This window comes from Leptodactylus fuscus, chromosome 11, assembly GCF_031893055.1.
Source record: "Leptodactylus fuscus isolate aLepFus1 chromosome 11, aLepFus1.hap2, whole genome shotgun sequence".
NCBI classification, from domain to species: Eukaryota; Metazoa; Chordata; class Amphibia; order Anura; family Leptodactylidae; genus Leptodactylus; species Leptodactylus fuscus.
The window spans coordinates 5,140,035-5,160,097 of record NC_134275.1 but is presented as its reverse complement, the minus strand read 5'-3'; the positions used below and the strand labels follow the sequence as shown (position 1 = coordinate 5,160,097).

Here is a 20,063-nt window from a genome sequence, read left to right as displayed (position 1 = left end):
GTGTATAGCCTCAGTCTAGTAAGTAATAATGCAACTGCGCCCCCTACTGGAAGTGGCTATAGGAATTTACCATTATATTGAACACACACACTTACAGTAATTGTTAAAATGACCAAAAAGATAAGTTTGGCCAACAGATTTCATATATATATATACACATATATACACCCCAACCTTACGTTATTAACCCATTCACCGCCAGATACATTTAGAAATCAGAATTATTGTTCAGAATCTCTCGTATCAAATACTTGGTGCCAATAAATGAAACAGCAATTCACTGGAAAATGGTCAATGACTTGACGGAGCCGGGCAGACACTTTAATAGTAAATTACACATTGCCGCAAAAATAAAAAGGCATTGACGAAAATCTGCCGAAATGTGAACTTAAGCAGTTACTTTGTGGCTATACAATGGACGACATACATAGAATTCTGGAATAAAAGGCGAGTGTTATTTACGTCACTCGATCCTATTGTTTAAAGGGTAAGAGCCGACGGAAAACCAAAAACCAGCTTTTCTTCTTCTATCCTCAATTTTCGTGGAAGGCAGCATCTAAAGACAGCAGCAACAAAGGAACAAAGAATGCAGGGATGACTTACTTTTTACCTTTCAGACAACTATACAATGCAGACATTGTCTGACCGCCACCATCCACTTATGGCATGGCCTTCCCAGCGGGGTCCTAAGATCTGGCTCCAAGAAAGAGTAAAAGTCCTCCCGATCCAATCCTGGAAATCCCCACACATACAACACCTCGTATGTGCAGAGACACCAGTCCAGGCGAACAGGCAGACCATGATCTCCTCGGCTGGGAGTGAGGAGGTTGTGCTTATTCCATAAATGGAGAATCCGAGTGGCCTCCCCTTTTCCATTCTCATTCCCTCTCACTCTGCTGGGAAAACAGGATCCCGAGCGTACAAGACCAGAAACAGCTTGACAGCTTCGCCTCCAGGCAAGTATCCTTGAGGTAATCTGCGAGAACGGTGAAGCAGCTCTGCAGCAAGGATCTCAGCGCAGAATTTAGGAAATTCCAGAAGACGGATTTTTAATAAAGATTTTTTTCGTTGCAAACACATGATGTTAATTAAGCGTCTGCAATGCAATATTAGTAATGCACAATAGGCAAAGCAGAAAGGAAATCCTATTGTAATGGAATGCAAAATTCTGCAATTCCTCTGGGAGTCAGAGGCTACAGTAGTGGACAGGGAGCAGAGATGCCGCCCCGGGCACTCTATAGCAATGGTGACCATAAACCCACTCCTTTTACTTTAATAGGAGTAGGCGCCATCTACTCCTTGTCCACTACTGTAACATCTTGTGCCCAGAGGCCTCCAGAACAGCTGATCTGTGCAGGGTCCGTTCCTTCATGAATGCAGCAGACTCACATCTATGAGTTCACCATGTTCTTTCATAGCCATTAGCCATATAGCACATTTTTTTTGTGCTGCTTGGACTATTACTACAACCAGTTTCCACATAATACGTCACTTAGGCTCAGACTCCACATTGTTGCAGATTTTCTTGAGTTTTTTTGAGCCAAAGCCAAAAATGGCTACAAAAGAAATGGGAAATCTATAGGAAGTTCTTCTATTTCTACCTTCTGCTCAATACACTCCTGCCTTGGCAACAAAATCTGCAACAAGAAAAGTTGCATTTCTGCAACGTGGGGCCTGAACCTTAGAGCTTTCTGAGCAAAAAACATGATGACCTATCTTAAGGATTCCAAAAATAAAACCGAACACGTAAGTGGAGTCTTAGTACTGAGTATCCTAGTGAGACGTCTTATAAGATGTATCGTGAGGCGAATCCTCTTCAAAACTATTATAAAATACATTCTTCTGGCTGACAAGATCCACATGGCCGCAGTGACCTGGACTTCATCCTTCAATGACTGACTATGGGAAGAGCCCCCGAGACTTCTGCACAGGAGACATTCTCCTTGTGTTAGCTTAGAAATATTAATCGTTATCTCAGAAGGAAAAAAAAAAAGTTTGGATTTCTCTTTGTGCGGTAACTTGTATTCGATTTCCAATTTCCAAAAGAAAAAAACAAAAACAAAAAAAAACAACCTTTACCCTGAACTTCAAGTGCCGGGATAGTAAAACGTCTCCTGTAAAGGCGGCGACAGATATTACTTTATATAGCACCAACATACAATATTCCACAGCGCATTACAGATATGGTCAAAATCCTTCCGTTTGTCTTTGGAGTATTGTGAGGAATATGGAGCAAACCCAGGCAAAAACAGGGAGACAATACAAACTCCATGCAGATCTTGTACTCGACTAAATTTGAACCCAGGACTGCAGGGCAAGAGTGCGAACCCCTGAGCCACACAATGCACAAAAATACGCACAGGAAAAATGCGGCAATTTCCAAAACTGTTGCATTTTTGGAAATCAGAGAAGGTCAATTATAGCTATGGAAATGCTGACAGTCTCCCTATAGGTAGAATTGAAGCAGAAAGTCCGCAGGGGAAACCTGTGCAGGCCTTCGATGAAAAGCGTAGAGGGAAAAACCATTGATGTGTTTGTGCCGCAGTTTTTCCCGCAATGCTTTTTCACTACGGCTCGCTACGTGGGGCCTTAGCGTCATCTCTAGTAAGTAAGGACGTTAGCTTGTAATTCCCTCTTTGCTTAAGTACTGGGACCCCTATACATTACTCCTTTTAGGACGTTCCATTCTAAATCCTAAGCATTAATATGGAGTTGGTCTCCCCCTTTACTTGTACTATATTTTGGAGTGTTTGCCCAGGTAGACCAGTTCAGATCGTGAGGTTGGACACACAGGCTGGTTTGCAGTCTCCTTTCTAGGTTATCCCAGAGGTTTGAGGTCAAGGCTTTGTAGGCCAATAATGGCATAAGTCCCGGGGTAGCAGCTATAATGGCTGCTTAATAAGTCGTTTCGCTGGGGCCCTCAACCAGAGGTGGCTATGAGCAGAAGTGGGGATCGGTAAGTGAGGCCGCGGGCCCACATTAAGATTTTGTGTTGGGCGAACCCCAATAAATACTGCTATTATTACACTCCAGGGTCTTAAAAGACCCTGCAATATAATGATTGGAGGCACAGGGGAGATAAGTAAACATAAAAAACAACTTTACTCACCTCTCCCCGGATCAGATGGGACCCCCAGCAGTCTTCAGGCCTCTTTGGCAACATCCCAGACGTGACTTCTGTGCCAAAGTTGAAGATGGCCAAAAGCAGCAGGGAGTGTGCCAGAGCCCAGGATAGGCAAGTACCACCGGTTTTTATGTTCCCTCATGTCCCTTGTTTTTCCCATCATTATTCTCTGGGGTCTGAAAAGAGTATAATAATAGTTGTGGGGACATAATACTGTGTGCAGGGGCCACTTCTATGGGACATAATACCGTGTGCAGGGGCCACTTCTATGGGACATAACACTGTCTGGAGGGGCCACTTCTATGGGACATAATACTGTGTGCAGGGGCCACTATGGGACATAATACTGTGTGCAGGGGCCACTATGGGACATAATACCGTGTGCAGGGGCCACTATGGGACATAATACCGTGTGCAGGGGCCACTATGAGGTATAATACTGTGTGCAGGGGCCACTTCTATGGGACATAATACTGTGTGCAGGGGCCACTATGGGACATAATACTGTGTGCAGGGGCCACTATGGGACATAATACTGTGTGCAGGGGCCACTATGGGGTATAATACTGTGTGCAGGGGCCACTATGGGGACATAATACCGTGTGCAGGGGCCACTTCTATGGGACATAATACCGTGTGCAGGGGCCACTATGGGACATAATACTGTGTGCAGGGGCCACTATGGGACATAATACCGTGTGCAGGGGTCACTATTGGACATAATACCGTGTGCAGGGGTCACTATGGGACATAATACCGTGTGCAGGGGTCACTATGGGACATAATACCGTGTGCAGGGGCCACTATGGGACATAATACCGTGTGCAGGGGTCACTATGGGACATAATACCGTGTGCAGGGGTCACTATGGGACATAATACCGTGTGCAGGGGTCACTATGGGACATAATACCGTGTGCAGGGGCCACTATGGGACATAATACCGTGTGCAGGGGTCACTATGGGACATAATACCGTGTGCAGGGGCCACTATGGGACATAATACCGTGTGCAGGGGCCACTATGGGACATAATACGGTATGCAGGGGCCACTATGGGACATAATACTGTGTGCAGGGGCCACTATGGGACATAATACTGTGTGCAGGGGCCACTATGGGACATAATACTGTGTGCAGGGGCCACTATGGGACATAATACTGTGTGCAGGGGCCACTATGGGACATAATACTGTGTGCAGGGGCCACTATGGGACATAATACTGTGTGCAGGGGCCACTATGGGACATAATACTGTGTGCAGGGGCCACTATGGGACATAATACTGTGTGCAGGGGCCACTTCTATGGGACATAATACCGTGTGCAGGGGCCACTATGGGACATAATACCGTGTGCAGGGGCCACTATGGGACATAATACCGTGTGCAGGGGTCACTATGGGACATAATACGGTGTGCAGGGGCCACTATGGGACATAATACCGTGTGCAGGGGTCACTATGGGACATAATACGGTGTGCAGGGGCCACTATGGGACATAATACTGTGTGCAGGGGTCACTATGGGACATAATACTGTGTGCAGGGGCCACTATGGGACATAATACTGTGTGCAGGGGCCACTATGGGACATAATACTGTGTGCAGGGGCCACTATGGGACATAATACTGTGTGCAGGGGCCACTATGGGACATAATACTGTGTGTAGGGGCCACTATGGGACATAATACTGTGTGCAGGGGCCACTATGGGGCATAATACTGTGTGCAGGGGCCACTATGGGGTATAATACTGTGTGCAGGGGCCACTTCTATGGGGCATAATACTGTGTGCAGGGGCCACTTCTATGGGACATAATACTGTGTGCAGGGGCCACTATGGGACATAATACTGTGTGCAGGGGTCACTATGGGACATAATACTGTGTGCAGGGGCCACTATGGGACATAATACTGTGTGCAGGGGCCACTTCTATGGGGCATAATACTGTGTGCAGGGGCCACTTCTATGGGACATAATACTGTGTGCAGGGGCCACTATGAGACATAATACTGTGTGCAGGAGCCACTATGGGACATAATACCGTGTGCAGGGGCCACTTCTATGGGACATAATACTGTGTGCAGGGGTCACTATGGGGCATAATACTGTGTGTACATGGGGTGTTATACTGTGTGGGGACCAGGAAAGGGGGCACTATGCCATGTCAGACTTTGTGGTTCCCAAACACTTCTACTCTTCAATGACACCGTTCATAGCGGATCGTGGAATATCCAGGAGGTATATAGTATATAGGGATCACAATGTACATTTTTTTTCCTATCAGTTTGTCTTTGTATAATGGGAGGAAATCCACACAAACACGAGGAGAACATACAAACTCCTTGCAGATGTTGTTCCTGGTGGGATTCGAACCCAGGACTCCAGCGCTGCAAGGCTGCAATGCTAACCACTGAGACACCGTGTTGCCCAGCCGGAACCCAAATTCAAAAAGGTTTAAAAATTTGAGCAAATCTACCGCAGATTATTGCTCCAGATGTGATGCAGATTTTCCTGCAGCTAATCTGCTCTACGTGAACTTCGTCTTAAAGGTCACAGAGATTCCTTTATCCCTTTAATTCGAACCATCAGTCTCTCATTACAGATAAAGGGAGGAATAGAAGGAAGAAAAGCGGCGAGTAACAAGCTGTAGGACACATGAGAAAACACAGACCTGGAGCCGGTGTCAGAGTCCGGGAGACTTTAATCTACAAACCAAATGTTGAGACGTTGGACATTTTTGTGGCCTGAAGTGGGATGTAAATGAATATTGGACAGTGTCAGGTTTGGTATTTCCTGTGGAGCAGCGGCCGCCGCCAAAAAATTAAATATATCATTAAACTATGGCTCCCTTGTTAGAGTATACGGGGAAGGCGGGAGATAAAGATAGCATTCATGCCGGGAAGGAAATCTTCAGTGTTAGGACGGGGAACGTCTCTAGTTTATTACCTGTCTGAGGTCTCACGTTAAACCAAGTTTATAGGCTAAATAGATTCTTCAGAATTCTTGATGATTTTATTTTTAATTTTTCATGCATTTTTTTAAAAAAAATATTAAATCCTGCAATTTTGCACTCTGGCCACTAAACCCAATAATAGACTGGGGTGCATGTTATACTGTGTGGGGCCATTGTGGAGCAGTATACTGTGAGGTGTGGCCCTGGGGAGCGTAGGATAGCAGATGGGACCACTGTGGAGCATTGTTGGGGAGGGCTCCGTTGAACAGATTACACTGTGTGGGGTCACTTCATCATTTACATCGCATAGTAGCTGATTTAAAGCTGCCATGCGATGTAACTGCAGCCTGTAATAGGATCACACCTCATTATAAGACAAATCATGTGTAATCTAAATAGCAAAGGAGTCAGGGCACTTGCAAAAGCACCACAATCCCTTCAGACAGCTGATCAGCAGGGGTCCCATGTGTTGGATGCCCACTGATGTTATAGATTGTAAGGACCATGCAGACCAGTATATCCCCAAGCACACGGCTCCCAGTATTGTATACAGGCCAGGGGCTGTGTTGCTCACTCACCATATTCTTGATAACCAATGGTCATGTGACTACTGAGGCCAATCAGCAGCTTCAGCACAACGTCGGAAGATGCCACACACCGGAGCAACAGGACAGGTCAGTATCAGGGGGCGTAACTACCGCCATAGCAGCAGAGGCAGCGGCCACAGGGCCCGGGACATTAGGGGGCCGGCGACATCCGCTACTGCTGCAGCCGGTAACGGGCCCTATTTACTTACCGATCGGTAAGTGACACCGCGGGCCCCACAAGCACTATTATTATACTCAGGGGTCTTTTCGGACCCCCGAGTATAATGATTGGCGGCCCGGGAGAGGTAAGAAACAGAAAAAACACTGTTACTTACCTCTCCATGATCCGGGCAGGCTTCAGGCCTAGTCGTTTGATGTCTCATGACCCCTGGCCTGTGTCCCGGGTCATGTGACATCTGACATCAATGAAGATGGACTACAGCGGAGGACTGCAGCAGAATCGGGAGATAGGTGAGCAACAGTGCTTTTTTTTATGTTTTTCTCCCTCTGGGTCTCTGATTATTATACTCGGGGGTCTGACCGAGTATAATAATTGTTTATGGGTGTCCATAGTGGGGCATTATACTGTGTGCAGGGGCCACTATGGGGGATAATAGAACGCGCAGGAATGCGTAGGAGGGGGTCGGTCGAGGTCTTCGGTGTTGGACGGGGGGGGGGGGGGCTATGTCAAAAGTTTGCCACGGAGCCCCGCCATTCCTAGTTATGCCACCGGTCAGTATGTTTTTTTTTTTTTTTTTTTTTTTTTTTTCACTGCCCGCAGCTTATTTTTGCCTGGACAACCCCTGTAAGGGCTCGTTCACATCTGCGCCCAGGTCTCCGTACTTAGGTTTCCGTTTCCTGCCTAAAACACAGGCAGGATACGGAAACCTGCATCAGTCTCTCTCACCCATTCATTTGAATGGGTGAGAGAGATGTCCGGCCGTGCGCGGCGGTGAGCGTTTTAGGCTCTCCGCCGCGAAACCGAGTTTTATAATCCGGACACAGAGTCGGACATGCAGTACTCTGTGTCCGGATAAAAAAAATCCGGTTTCGCGGCGGAGAGCGCAAAACGCTCACCGCCGCGCACGGCCGGACCCGGTCTATGGTTTCCGTCTTCTGGCATGCAGAAGACGGAAACCATAGTACGGAGACCCCAAACGCAGGTGTGAACCCAGCGTAAATTACACCGCTGTTCCTGATGATTTTTTTTATTATGTGATCACTATAACTTGTAGCTTTATTGACGCGGAATTGGAGACACTTTTCAGATAGAAGTTACGAGGTCTTCACCGAATCTTTAGGACGCCAATGGAAATGGATAAAATAAAACCAAGTATCTTCTGCTTTCAGTCTAAATCACATCAACCAGAAGATTTCCCCAACTCGGCAGATACAGAGAGACTACTAACCTGAAGTACAGACATCACATAGAATCCAGCAGGGTGATGTCCCGTATATCAGTCTGTAGAAGCAGAGGATACGAGGATGAGTATACAGCCAGAAACACATCCCATATTACACCGCACTGCTCCGGTCTGAAGCCATCTTAGTAGTGACATTCTCTTGGCTCGATGGGCGGTCAATGGATAGGACTATGGTCTTATACTGGATTATCTTCCCGAACAGGAACAGACAAGGACACTGAACGCATGAGAAGATCATCTGTCCACAATAAGGACATCATGGCTGGCATCTGACCAGGGCTGGACCACAGACCGTTCCTGCATTCATGGTCCGATCCATCGGCAACCCATCAAAACTAAGCTGGTTAGAGAAAATCTTTGAAACTGCAAAACTTGAAATTTTAGATTTGCGGAAGTTTCAACTTAACATTTTTGTTTCAATTATAACAAAGTAATTTTTTTTCTATAATTTACATCTAAAATGATCCAAAGCTCAGAGATAAGTGATCTAGGCAATACTGCCAATAATACACAACACATGATATTCTATATATAACCGCACTGACCGCGATACGGAAATAGCGCCGCATAAGTCACCACTGATTAGATTTCTTAGTTCTTACAGGAATAGCAAATGCAGATTGTATTACAGGGGTCAGGGTTATTACAACTGATGGACTTAGTAGTGAAGGGGTCACGGCAAGTACAACCTAATGCACAATCTTAAAGGGATCTTCTGGGTTTAGGAGTTTTATGACCCAACCTTTGTATATGGTGGCTGTGCTTGGTAATGCAGCTCCGTCTTATTGACAGGCCGTGTTACTATAAGACCCCGCCAATCTTCAATTGATCACCTATCCAATGGATGACTCATCAATCTTACATAAACCTGGATAACCCCTTCACCAAGACACCCCCCCAGTTCACAATAAACTCATAGTTAAAGACCTGCAGCCCTTCTTTTTAGTTATTTTGGTAGGTCCTCACTTCAATTCTGTAAAATGGCTGCCAGCTACTCTACTTACGCATGGTTTTGGTGCCTGATATACTATTTAGTCTCTGTACTGTCAGGAGGGCGGAGTCAGGCAGGAGCAGACAAGGGGTGGGATTCTGGGCTCTGACACTGCCTGCCACTGATTGGAGATCCAAATCACACCCCCTGCCTGACACCGCCCACCTGACATTACAGAGCTTATAGAGCACATCAGGCACCAAAACTACCTGCACTTGTTGCTCAGGAATGGTAGAGGAGAGAGAGAAAATTTCAACTGTGCTTGAATCAGTGGAGCGGTGTGTATTAACAAATGCTGGCTACTACCACAATGTCTCTTTGTGCCCCAACACATTGTGATGATGTTTTCTTAATTCCAAATATACATTATGTGGTCCCACAAAGTATAATGCCCCCCACAGCATAACTCCACTTTTATAGGCCCCACAGGATACATACAAAAGTCAAACAAAAAAACCCAAAAAAACACCCCAATACTCCCCTAGTTCCATCCCCACCAAGATATCTGTAAGATCCAACTGTAATGCCACCTCCAACATGATGGAGCACGGTGCTAATGGCTCTATGCTCCACACTTCTATTCAACTGTATCTGTGTCCTGAGGAAGTAGATAGAGTGGAAACGGCCTAAGCCTAAATCAGGTTTTGTTAATTTTTGGGTGAAAAGCCTTTAACGCCAATGCTATTGTCTCCATATAACACAACAGCCCCGGGTCATCCACGTCTTCTCATCTCCTACGGCTCAGCAATGCTTCCGACTTTGAAGCCTTAGAAGACACAAATCTGCAACAAATTACGGCTTTCATTAAAAATGTAACAACTTCCAGAAAGTCTCGTCAGTCGCCGGAGAAGATATTTACCAACAAGTACAAGAAGACGCCGACTTAAACAATATAGGATAGGAAGACGTGACACGGACAATATGGCCGCTGCTCCTCATAAAATACTTTCATATGTATTTATGGCCGTGACAACAAAGTATTCAAAAGTAATTAAAAAAATGCAACAGTCTGTTACCTAATTTCTGGATTCCCAAACCTAGAAGGAAGTTGTGCCTGATATTTTAATCACATTTGACTTGTCTTAGGCTTCCAAATAAGAGGTATGACCACTAGCGATTGCACGCCCCCAGGAAGAGAACCCTGATTGTTCTGAATTTTGGCTTTTCTGGTAGCAAAAATGTATTTTATAGAGAAAACCGTAAGCAGCCAGGCAATATGTCATGACATGGTAGCCATTGAGATGACTGGATGTCCAATGGAAGGGTAAGAACAAGCATCAGAAGACAACCACATCTAAAATCTTTTATAAATCATACCTGTTGTTGCAGGGACACACAGATTCTTTTGTGGTCCTCACACATTGGTCCAACCACCCAACCACCCTGGATTCAGTGCAACATTCACAGATTCTGGCTGATGTATGTCTGTTCCAGAAGGCAGGAGGTTTGTCCTGGCTTCAACTCCAGACACAGATGAATTGAATGTAATGGTGAAGCAGGAAGCCATCCGCTCCCTGCTTCACCATTCAGCCCCTGTCTCTAGTCCTGGAAGGTGGAAGCAGGTAGGGGTGATGTAGCAACTTCAATGCATCGTGCCTGCTGCTCCCAAGTGCTTTTCACTTGTGCATTATAGTGCGGTGGCCATTATACTGTGTATTATTGTATTGTATACTGTGTATTATAGTGCGGTGGCCATTATACCGTGGGGCTACATTAAAGTGGAACCGTATGCAGTGAGGGGCCACACTGAAGGGAAAATTATACTGTGGAGGACGTTGTACTCTAGGGGTTGCATAGTATGGAGACCACAAGTAGCATGATACCAGGTTCGGGCCACTAAAGGAGCATTATACTGTGTGGGGGCACAAGGGACATGGTTAGGAATGGGCAGAGTCATGGACGTCTTGTACAGGGTTGTAACTTGAGGGGGTGCAGTCGCACCAGGGTACAGGAGCATTAGGGGGCCCATTAGCACTGGCATCAGTATTGAGATTGCAGCTTCCATCTGGCCCATAAGCCAAGGAGACCCCCAGATTACCCGACCACACAAAAGTGGATTAAACTCCTTAGCCCCTGTAACCATCACTATCAAGAATTCACTGTAGGGATGAGATAGGGGACCCCGGACAAAAGATTACACCAGGGCCCACAAGACTTTAGATACACCACTGGTCTTGTACTACCTAAATTTGCCCGGGGCACAGGTTTTGTTCCTCTTTCAGGAGTTGGGTGCAATGCACCAGGACTTGGATTTTCAATTGCATCCAATTATGATGCAGATTTTGCAATAAGGACATGTGTGTTGGTAACCGTCTCCCCGTAAATACTGACAATTCAGAAAGTCAGATAATAAATGTTAGGGAGTGTAACAACCCAATCCGTCTGATCCCTTCCCATAAACTATTTGCAGATATTCAGCCACCCTTATTGACATAGTAACAGGATCTCAAGAGTTTCTTTCTTTTTTCTTGTGGAGACCTTCAACCCAGTCTGGTCTGCAAGTCAGGAAATGGATGCTATGGTCATGTGGTGTGACTTATGGGGTAAGAGCCGGAGGAATGCCCTTGTAGCCAGCGTAAGCCTTGTAGAATGGCTCAGGCTGAAAACTATGCAATAAACTTTACTACAAGAAAGAAGTCAATTCACATCGCTCGGGTAATTGTCCAGCCTAAGGGTCACGCCGGACCACACATACAGCCATATCAGACTGGTTTCAATACGTAGCAGTGTTGACTGGTAACACCCATTACTCTTAAGATACAGGAATTTGCTTTTTTGCTAGAGGACTTGCTAGGCTTTTGCTGCACCTAAGATGCCCAAGTGCGGGTCATATCCCAAAATACATACAGAATAATCAAAGATGCATCACTTTGTATCCAGGACACTTGCCCTTGGCGGCCTCTCCACTGAAAAACATAAGCAGCTCCCACAGTTTCCTTGTTCATCAACCAGACAAAGATGGCACCTGCATTAGACACCCCTGTCACTACCTGGTCCATTTCCAGATGCAGAAGAAAATTTGGTGTCACAGCACCCATTACATGTCCTGCCATTGACAGCCGGCTGCCATCACCTTTTTTTTTTTTGCAGTGGTCGCGCATACAAGAAACTGAAACCAAAACAAATCAAGGTTCTGTTTGAGATCAATCAATGGTCAGATTTTAGATGGAGGCCTCGTGGTGATCACTTCAATTAATGGGTTTTAAAACTGACCGCCAGGAAGCCGTCCCCTGTCCAGGACGGAAACCCCAGGGCAGACAGTGGCAGTAGTGTGAACGTCCCCTAACCTAATGACAAATATCTGTGCGGCTCATCGCTTAAAGATTTGTCAAAGTTCTGCACTGACAGTCATACAGATATTAACCATTTGTATGCCAAGATCACAGTAACAGTGGTGATGACCCAAAATAAAAAAAATAAATAATCCAGGTGCAACAGATTTCCACAAAACGCCAGGTTGATGTAACCGCAGTAGTTCTGGCTATGACCCTGCACGTTAGATCCTACAGAGTCAAGTACAATGTGTCAATCCAGTCTTTGCATTGCATGTAAGAGACTCCACACAATGCAGCACATATGGTTCTCATTGTCTCTCGTTTGTTTGAGGAGGAGAAGAATGAAACAAGTGACAACTGTTACAAACATGTGTATACCCGGAGTTACCAGATTTGTTGAACTACACAAGTGTATGGAGCCAGAACGCGGCCGACAATATGGAACTAAGTGACTAGAAATGAATGGATATCCAATTACATGCAATGGCAGCTAACATGCCTGCAAGTCTGGAGAGAATTTCCACCAGACCCGTTCACTAGTCGGAGGTCTCCTTTAGGCTCATGTACATAAGCTTGTGCCTTGTCAGTGTGCTAGCTGTGTTTTATACCGACCCATTATTTTATATGTCCCCATACACACTGCCGTGTATTATCATGGGTTCATAAGCTGGGGACAAAGCTCGGGACAAGTCCTATACCTGGCCATATTGCAGCTGAGGATCTATAAAGGAAATGAACAGGTCCATGGAGGCGCAGTGGCCCTAGATAATATCCATATGGTGTCTATGCTCTTGTACATTGGGCGCTGGGACAAACCTGTAGCAGGTTGGGGCCTATAGATTCACCTGCGATGTACAGTAAGGCTGGCCTTACACAATTGCAAGTTAAGTCCGCAAATGGTCCACAATTGTGGGTTTTCAATTGCGGACACATTGTATTCAGTGCGGCCTCTTACACCAGCAGATATTTTATCCGTGGCATGTTGTGCCGTGACTGGGGTCTGCACTAAATACCGCAGGTCTGCAAAGTCACGAACATCACGGCATGGACTGTGCACTTTGCGGATGGACACGGACGGAGTGAAATTGGTGTTGCTGATGAGCAAATTGTGGACTTCAAAAATCACTACTGTCGTGTAAGACCAGCCTAACAATACAGCGGACAAAGTAACTGGGACTGCACAAGGACTCTGCAATATGTCATTGTTGGGGGATTTAGTAGCGACTTCAACCGTTGCGATTTCTGACAGGTCTTCCCCTAAAATCGCTAAGTGAGAAGAATAAATAACCAGCCCTTGTGTGCGACTCACACGATCAGTATATCTACTAGAACCGGTCGCCATATTGGAGCGCGTTCATTGTCCTTAGGGAGGATCGCACGTTATAGGAAACAATAGTTTATGAGATGGGAAAGGGAAACTTTATAGTGATAAATGACATAAAAGAGCACGCCCAATGCAAAGGCCGGAAAGGCGACACATTGAAGAAATACGAGGCTCATAACTTTATATGCAAGAAGAGAAAGGAGACTTAATAATATAGTCGCAGATTTTACAGAATTTGGAAACAAATGAGGCCTTGCTCTTTGAATGAAATGAGGTGATGAAGTGCGGCCTGTGCACGGGCGATACACGGATGACGACCATGCCTTTAATTTTTGTGCATAATTTTCACCTGACACCTTACGTGTATTTTGTGCTATAGTTCTTGTGCATTCAGACGGCACCTTTTATGGGGATGGGGCGGTGTATACAGCACAGTATAACTGGTACGGCTCTGTAGCCTTCATGAGAACGTGTGTGGTCTCCGCTATAACAATATATTTCATGTGACTTCTCCCCTAAGTAAATCCAGATCACAGATTCCACCAACGTCGTTACAATGTATCAATGTATACTGGGAGAGAATCAGTGGGGACACCTAGTGGGCAAGGCCAGGATAACACTGCAGGACTTTCTCTATAATTGATGACACAATCTTTTGAGCAGGAAAAAAAAAAAACCAAATATTTTCTTGTTATTAATTGTGTTCAGTCAGACAGGAAATAACACAAGACGTCCACGAAGACGATTACCAAATGTTGATGCTGGATTGTGCACTAACAACCACAAAATAAAAAAAAAAACTATTCTCAAAGCAAACAAAAAATAATAATGCGCATGTAACAATGAGCCAGAACATAAAACTGGTACAACTGGATGCAGGTCACAAAACATTGCACAAATGATAAGCAATCAATACAATATTATCACATTATACATCAGGTTTGTATACGCAGGATGAATATTCTACTGCGGGATGGTGAGCAATAAATTTACAAGATTTTACAACCGCACAATAGCACAGTACAGAAGTGGAGGGAATTTTATAGAATTTTACCACACGCATTGCATTAAAATAAATTAATAAAATTATATTTGCAATTCTTTATTCTAACTCATTATAGTTCCGATTTTATATGGAGACTTGTGCATTATCTATTAGATGCTGTATTATGGAGGTGTTGCTTGTAAGGGAGACTATTTGTACAATACTATGCTATATGGTGGCAGCATACACTGAGGGTTGGTTCACACTAGCATATGTATTCCGTAGGGAAGGAGTCCGCATGGAGACCCCCCGAATGGAATACAATCGCAATTGCAAGCAATGTGCTGTCAAAGCACACTGACCCCATAGACTATAATGGGCTCCATGTGCTCGCTGCGCATTGCCCGCACGAATCATATTCTGGAAAACCTGTACGTAGTCAGCTGCAGCGAAATAGCACTGCATTAAAAACTACAATGTAAACGCATGGCGGTTTTTCCCACAGCGCTTTTTGCATTGGACTTTACTTCAATTATACCTATACAGAGAACGCCGGCGACTCCGCAGGTATAACTGACATGCTGTGATTTACAGAAACGCAACGGTTTGAAGTCACAGTATTTCATTGCATATATTTCTCTGGTTTTTTTTGCTACGATATTTCCACCATGGCAAAATTGCGCTATTTTATTTGGGGCCCCCGCAGCTAGCACCAGTCCTACACAATTCCACAATGCAAGTAAAACAAATGTGGACAACAAAAGTTAAAGGAACGATGAAAGTATTGAAACTAGAAGGGTCAATATAGACACATGTACACACAGTAATAATACAAAGTAACATTATAGATAGACTCAAATATATATACACGGATACAAAGTGTCATTATAGACACACACACACACACACACGTATATACACTGATACAAAGTGACATTACATATAGACACACACATGTATATACACTGATACAAAGTGACATTACATATAGACACACACATGTATATACACTGATACAAAGTGACATTACATATAGACACACACGTCTACACACTGATACAAAGTGACATTACATATAGACACACACGTCTACACACTAATAAGTAAGTTTCTTAAAGACACATTAAGGAGTCAATGACAGACACTAAGCAGCCATTCCTAGTGACACATGTGGGTGTAACCGCCTGTCTACAGAGATATTCCATTATGTTGTACCTCCATCTTCTGAGCAGACTTCATACCTGAGAACTCCTTGAGCTGATCTTAATACATCTGAGCAGATCCTTACAGGAGACTTCAATTACACCGAACGACTTGTTCCAGCAGATTCCCTAAGTCCTAAGAAGTTCCCTCATAGACTTGTGCTAACATCTCTCTGTTTGGGGCTGGATGGAACGTATCCAGCAAAGGGTTATTACTTCCCTGCAGACAGCACTAAGCCCCCCAAATATCAGGAGGCCCCCAGACAGTAGCAGGATGGTAGATGGTCACTTACAGCCCAGGGCTCCTCTCCTCCTTTCCTTCCTGCCTCCTTCAGCTGACGCTGCTTCTCCATCCACAGAGTTTCCTCTCCAGCCCAATAAAGCCTCCAGCCAGCTCCAGCCAGTGTCACCGCCCCGCCTGAGCCGCAGAGATGTCTGACATCTACCCTGTGTGGCCAGTAGTGGGACTGCACCGCCTGCACATCATCCTCTAAAGTCACAATGTACAGAGTCCGTGTCCTATAGGAGTTAACCCCTTCATTGACTAACTTGATTTAGTTTTCTTTTGCTATACCCAAAAAAGTTTTGTTTTTTTTTGCTTAATAAAATTAATTGATCCTGTGAAATACGTGTCGCGTTTTCGTTTCCAGAAAGGGACGGGAGTTTTTTATTACTTTGTTTTATATATGAACAGACCCCATAGATTTATAGGCTACGCTCCATTGTGTGCTATGTAATAATAATATTGGTGTTGCACAGTTTGTCTGTATAGGTGGGGCCATTTGCAAACTTTTTGGAAAGTTAATTTCCACTGCCCCCCTCAACCACCAATGTGAAAAACAAGGATGCTCACCAAACCTCGCTCCTACGGACCTGCAGGCTCAGTCTTTAGTGTCGTTTGTGACTCGGCACTCATTGCGCTTCCCTGTTCCAGACAACATCACCCGAAAACTGAAAATTCTCCACTATTGTATTCAACATCTATGTGAGTTCTAAGCAGACCAATGGAGTTGAAATCACTGCCAGCTGTCCGGAACAGCGGGACAGCACCTGAAATGTGGGACCGTCCTGCTCGATCGGCTGCACTGTTGGCCCTTTGGTTAAAGTGGGCCTGTATATGCATCATGGTGAACACAAGTGGAAAGCCGCAACTGGATGCCGATGCACTGTGGCCCCTGCACACAGTATTATGCCCCACTGTGGCCCCTGCACACAGTATTATGTCCCATAGTGGCCCCTGCACACAGTATTATGCCCCACTGTGGCCCCTGCACACAGTATTATGTCCCATAGTGGCCCCTGCACACAGTATTATGTCCCCATAGTGGCCCCTGCACACAGTATTATGTTCCATAGTGGCCCCTGCACACAGTATTATGCCCCATAGTGACCCCTGCACACAGTATTATGCCCCATAGAAGTGGCCCCTGCACACAGTATTATCCCCCATAGTGGCCCCTGCACACAGTATTATCTCCCATAGTGGCCCCTGCACACAGTATTATGCCCCATAGTGGCGCCTGCACACAGTATTATGTCCCATAGTGGCCCCTGCACACAGTATTATGTCCCATAGTGGCCCCTGCACACAGTATTATGCCCCATAGTGGCCCCTGCACACAGTATTATGCCCCATAGTGTCCCCTGCACACAGTATTATGTCCCATAGTGGCCCCTGTACACAGTATTATGTCCTATAGTGGCCCCTGCACACAGTATTATCCCCCATAGTGGCCCCTGCACATAGTATTATGTCCCATAGTGGCCCCTGCACACAGTATTATCCCCCATAGTGGCCCCTGCACACAGTATTATGTCCCATAGTGGCCCCTGCACACAGTATTATGTCCTATAGTGGCCCCTGCACACAGTATTATCCCCCATAGTGGCCCCTGCACACAGTATTATGTCCCATAGTGGCCCCTGCACACAGTATTATCTCCCATAGTGGCCCCTGCGCACAGTATTATCCCCATAGTGGCCCCTGCACACAGTATTATGTCCCCATAGTGGCCCCTGCACACAGTATTATGTCCCATAGTGGCCCCTGCACACAGTATTATCCCCCATAGTGGCCCCTGCACACAGTATTATGTCCCATAGTGACCCCTACACACAGTATTATGTCCCATAGTGGCCCCTGCACACAGTATTATGTCCCATAGTGGCCCCTGCACACAGTATTATGCCCCATAGTGGCCCCTGCACACAGTATTATGTCCCATAGTGGCCCCTGCACACAGTATTATGTCCCATAATGGCCCCTGCACACAGTATTATACCCCATAGTGTCCCCTGCACACAGTATTATGCCCCATAGTGGCCCCTGCACACAGTATTATGTCCCATAGTGGCCCCTGCACACAGTATTATGTCCCATAATGGCCCCTGCACACAGTATTATACCCCATAGTGTCCCCTGCACACAGTATTATACCCCATAGTGTCCCCTGCACACAGTATTATGCCCCATAGTGTCCCCTGCACACAGTATTATGCCCCATAGTGGCCCCTGCACACAGTATTATGCCCCATAGTGGCCCCTGCACACAGTATAATGTCCCATAGTGGCCCCTGCACACAGTATTATCCCCCATAGTGGTCCCTGCACACAGTATTATGTCCCTTAGTGGCCCCTGCACACAGTATTATCCCCCATAGTGGCCCCTGCACACAGTATTATGTCCCATAGTGGCCCCTGCACACAGTATTATCCCCAGTAGTGGCCCCTGCACACAGTATAATGTCCCATAGTGGCCCCTGCACACAGTATTATCCCCCATAGTGGCCCCTGCACACAGTATTATGTCCCTTAGTGCCCCCTGCACGGAGTATTATGTCCAATAGTGGCTCCTGTACACAGTATTATACCCCATAGTGACCCCTGCACACAGTATTATGTCCCATAGTGGTCCCTGCACACAGTATTATGTCCCATAGTGGCCCCTGCACACAGTATTATGTCCCATAGTGGCCCCTGCACACAGTATTATGTCCCATAGTGGCCCCTGCACACAATGTTATACCCCATAGTGGCCCCTACACACAGTATTATCCCCCATAGTGGCCCCTGTACACAGTATTATGTCCCATAGTGGCCCCTGCACACAGTGTTATACCCCATAGTAGCCCCTGCACACAGTATTATGTCCCATAGTGGCCCCTGCACACAGTATTATGTCCCATAGTGGCCCCTGCACACAGTATTATGTCCCCATAGTGGCCCCTGCACACAGTATTATGTCCCATAGTGGCCCCTGCACACAGTATTATGTCCCATAGTGGCCCCTGCACACAGTATTATGTCCCCATAGTGGCCCCTGCACATAGTATTATGCAGCATAGTGTCCCCTGCACACAGTATTATCCCCCATAGTGGCCCCTGCACACAGTATTATGCCCCATAGTGGCCCCTGCACACAGTATTATGTCCCATAGTGGCCCCTGCACACACAGTATTATGCCCCATAGTGGCCCCTGCACACAGTATTATGTCCCATAGTGGCCCCTGCACACACAGTATTATGTCCCATAGTGGCCCCTGCACACAGTATTATGTCCCATAGTGGCCCCTGCACACAGTATTATGTCCCATAGTGGCCCCTGCACACAGTATTATGTCCCATAGTGGCCCCTGCACACAGTATTATGTCCCATAGTGGCCCTGCACACAGTATTATGCCCTATAGTGAACCACCCATGAACAATTATTATACTATGGGCTCTTTTTAGACCCCAGAATATAATGATTGGAGACCCAGGGGAGGATACAAACATAAAAAAAACACTGTTACTTACCTCTCCCTGGCTTCGGCGCACTCCCTGCTTATTTCATCCATCTTCAATGTTGGTACAGAAGTCACATGGGCCCGGCCAGTGTTGCTAGCCATAATGACACAGGCCTGGCCCACGTGACATCTGGAACGTTATCAAACAGACCCGAAGCCTGCTGTAGCGCAGGAGAGGTAAGTAACAGTGTTTTTTATGTTGCCGGGATATAATGATAGCAGTATTTAGGGTTTGCCGGCCGCAGCATCACTCACTAATCCTTTGCTTACTTGTTTTTCAGCTCAGTAATGACTTTGTTGCAGAGTGGTCACATAATATCCAGTTTTTACATTTCATTTTAGGGAAGGGATCACTTCCTTGAATCAGCGGTAGTTTTTTGCAATACAATACCGCCCTGTTCTGACTCA

General features: G+C 45.9%; 1 protein-coding gene across 3 annotated transcripts in view; it reads right to left on the bottom strand.

Moving 5' to 3' along the window:
* The window catches only part of KIAA1210 (KIAA1210 ortholog), a 44,636-nt gene extending 28,394 nt beyond the window's left edge, over positions 1 to 16,242 (bottom strand). Inside the window, exon 1 of one of the 3 annotated variants that reach the window (XM_075259426.1) lies at positions 16,161 to 16,242. Coding sequence is in view for 1 of the 3 variants with exons in the window: in XM_075259425.1 (XP_075115526.1) it covers positions 604 to 638 (35 nt within the window). In the remaining 2 variants the exon portion in view is untranslated. Of the gene's footprint in view, positions 1 to 603; positions 804 to 16,160 lie in introns of those variants that run through there. The other 2 variants (XM_075259425.1, XM_075259428.1) reach the window with 2 other exon arrangements.
* Positions 16,243 to 20,063: the final 3,821 nt, after the last annotated feature.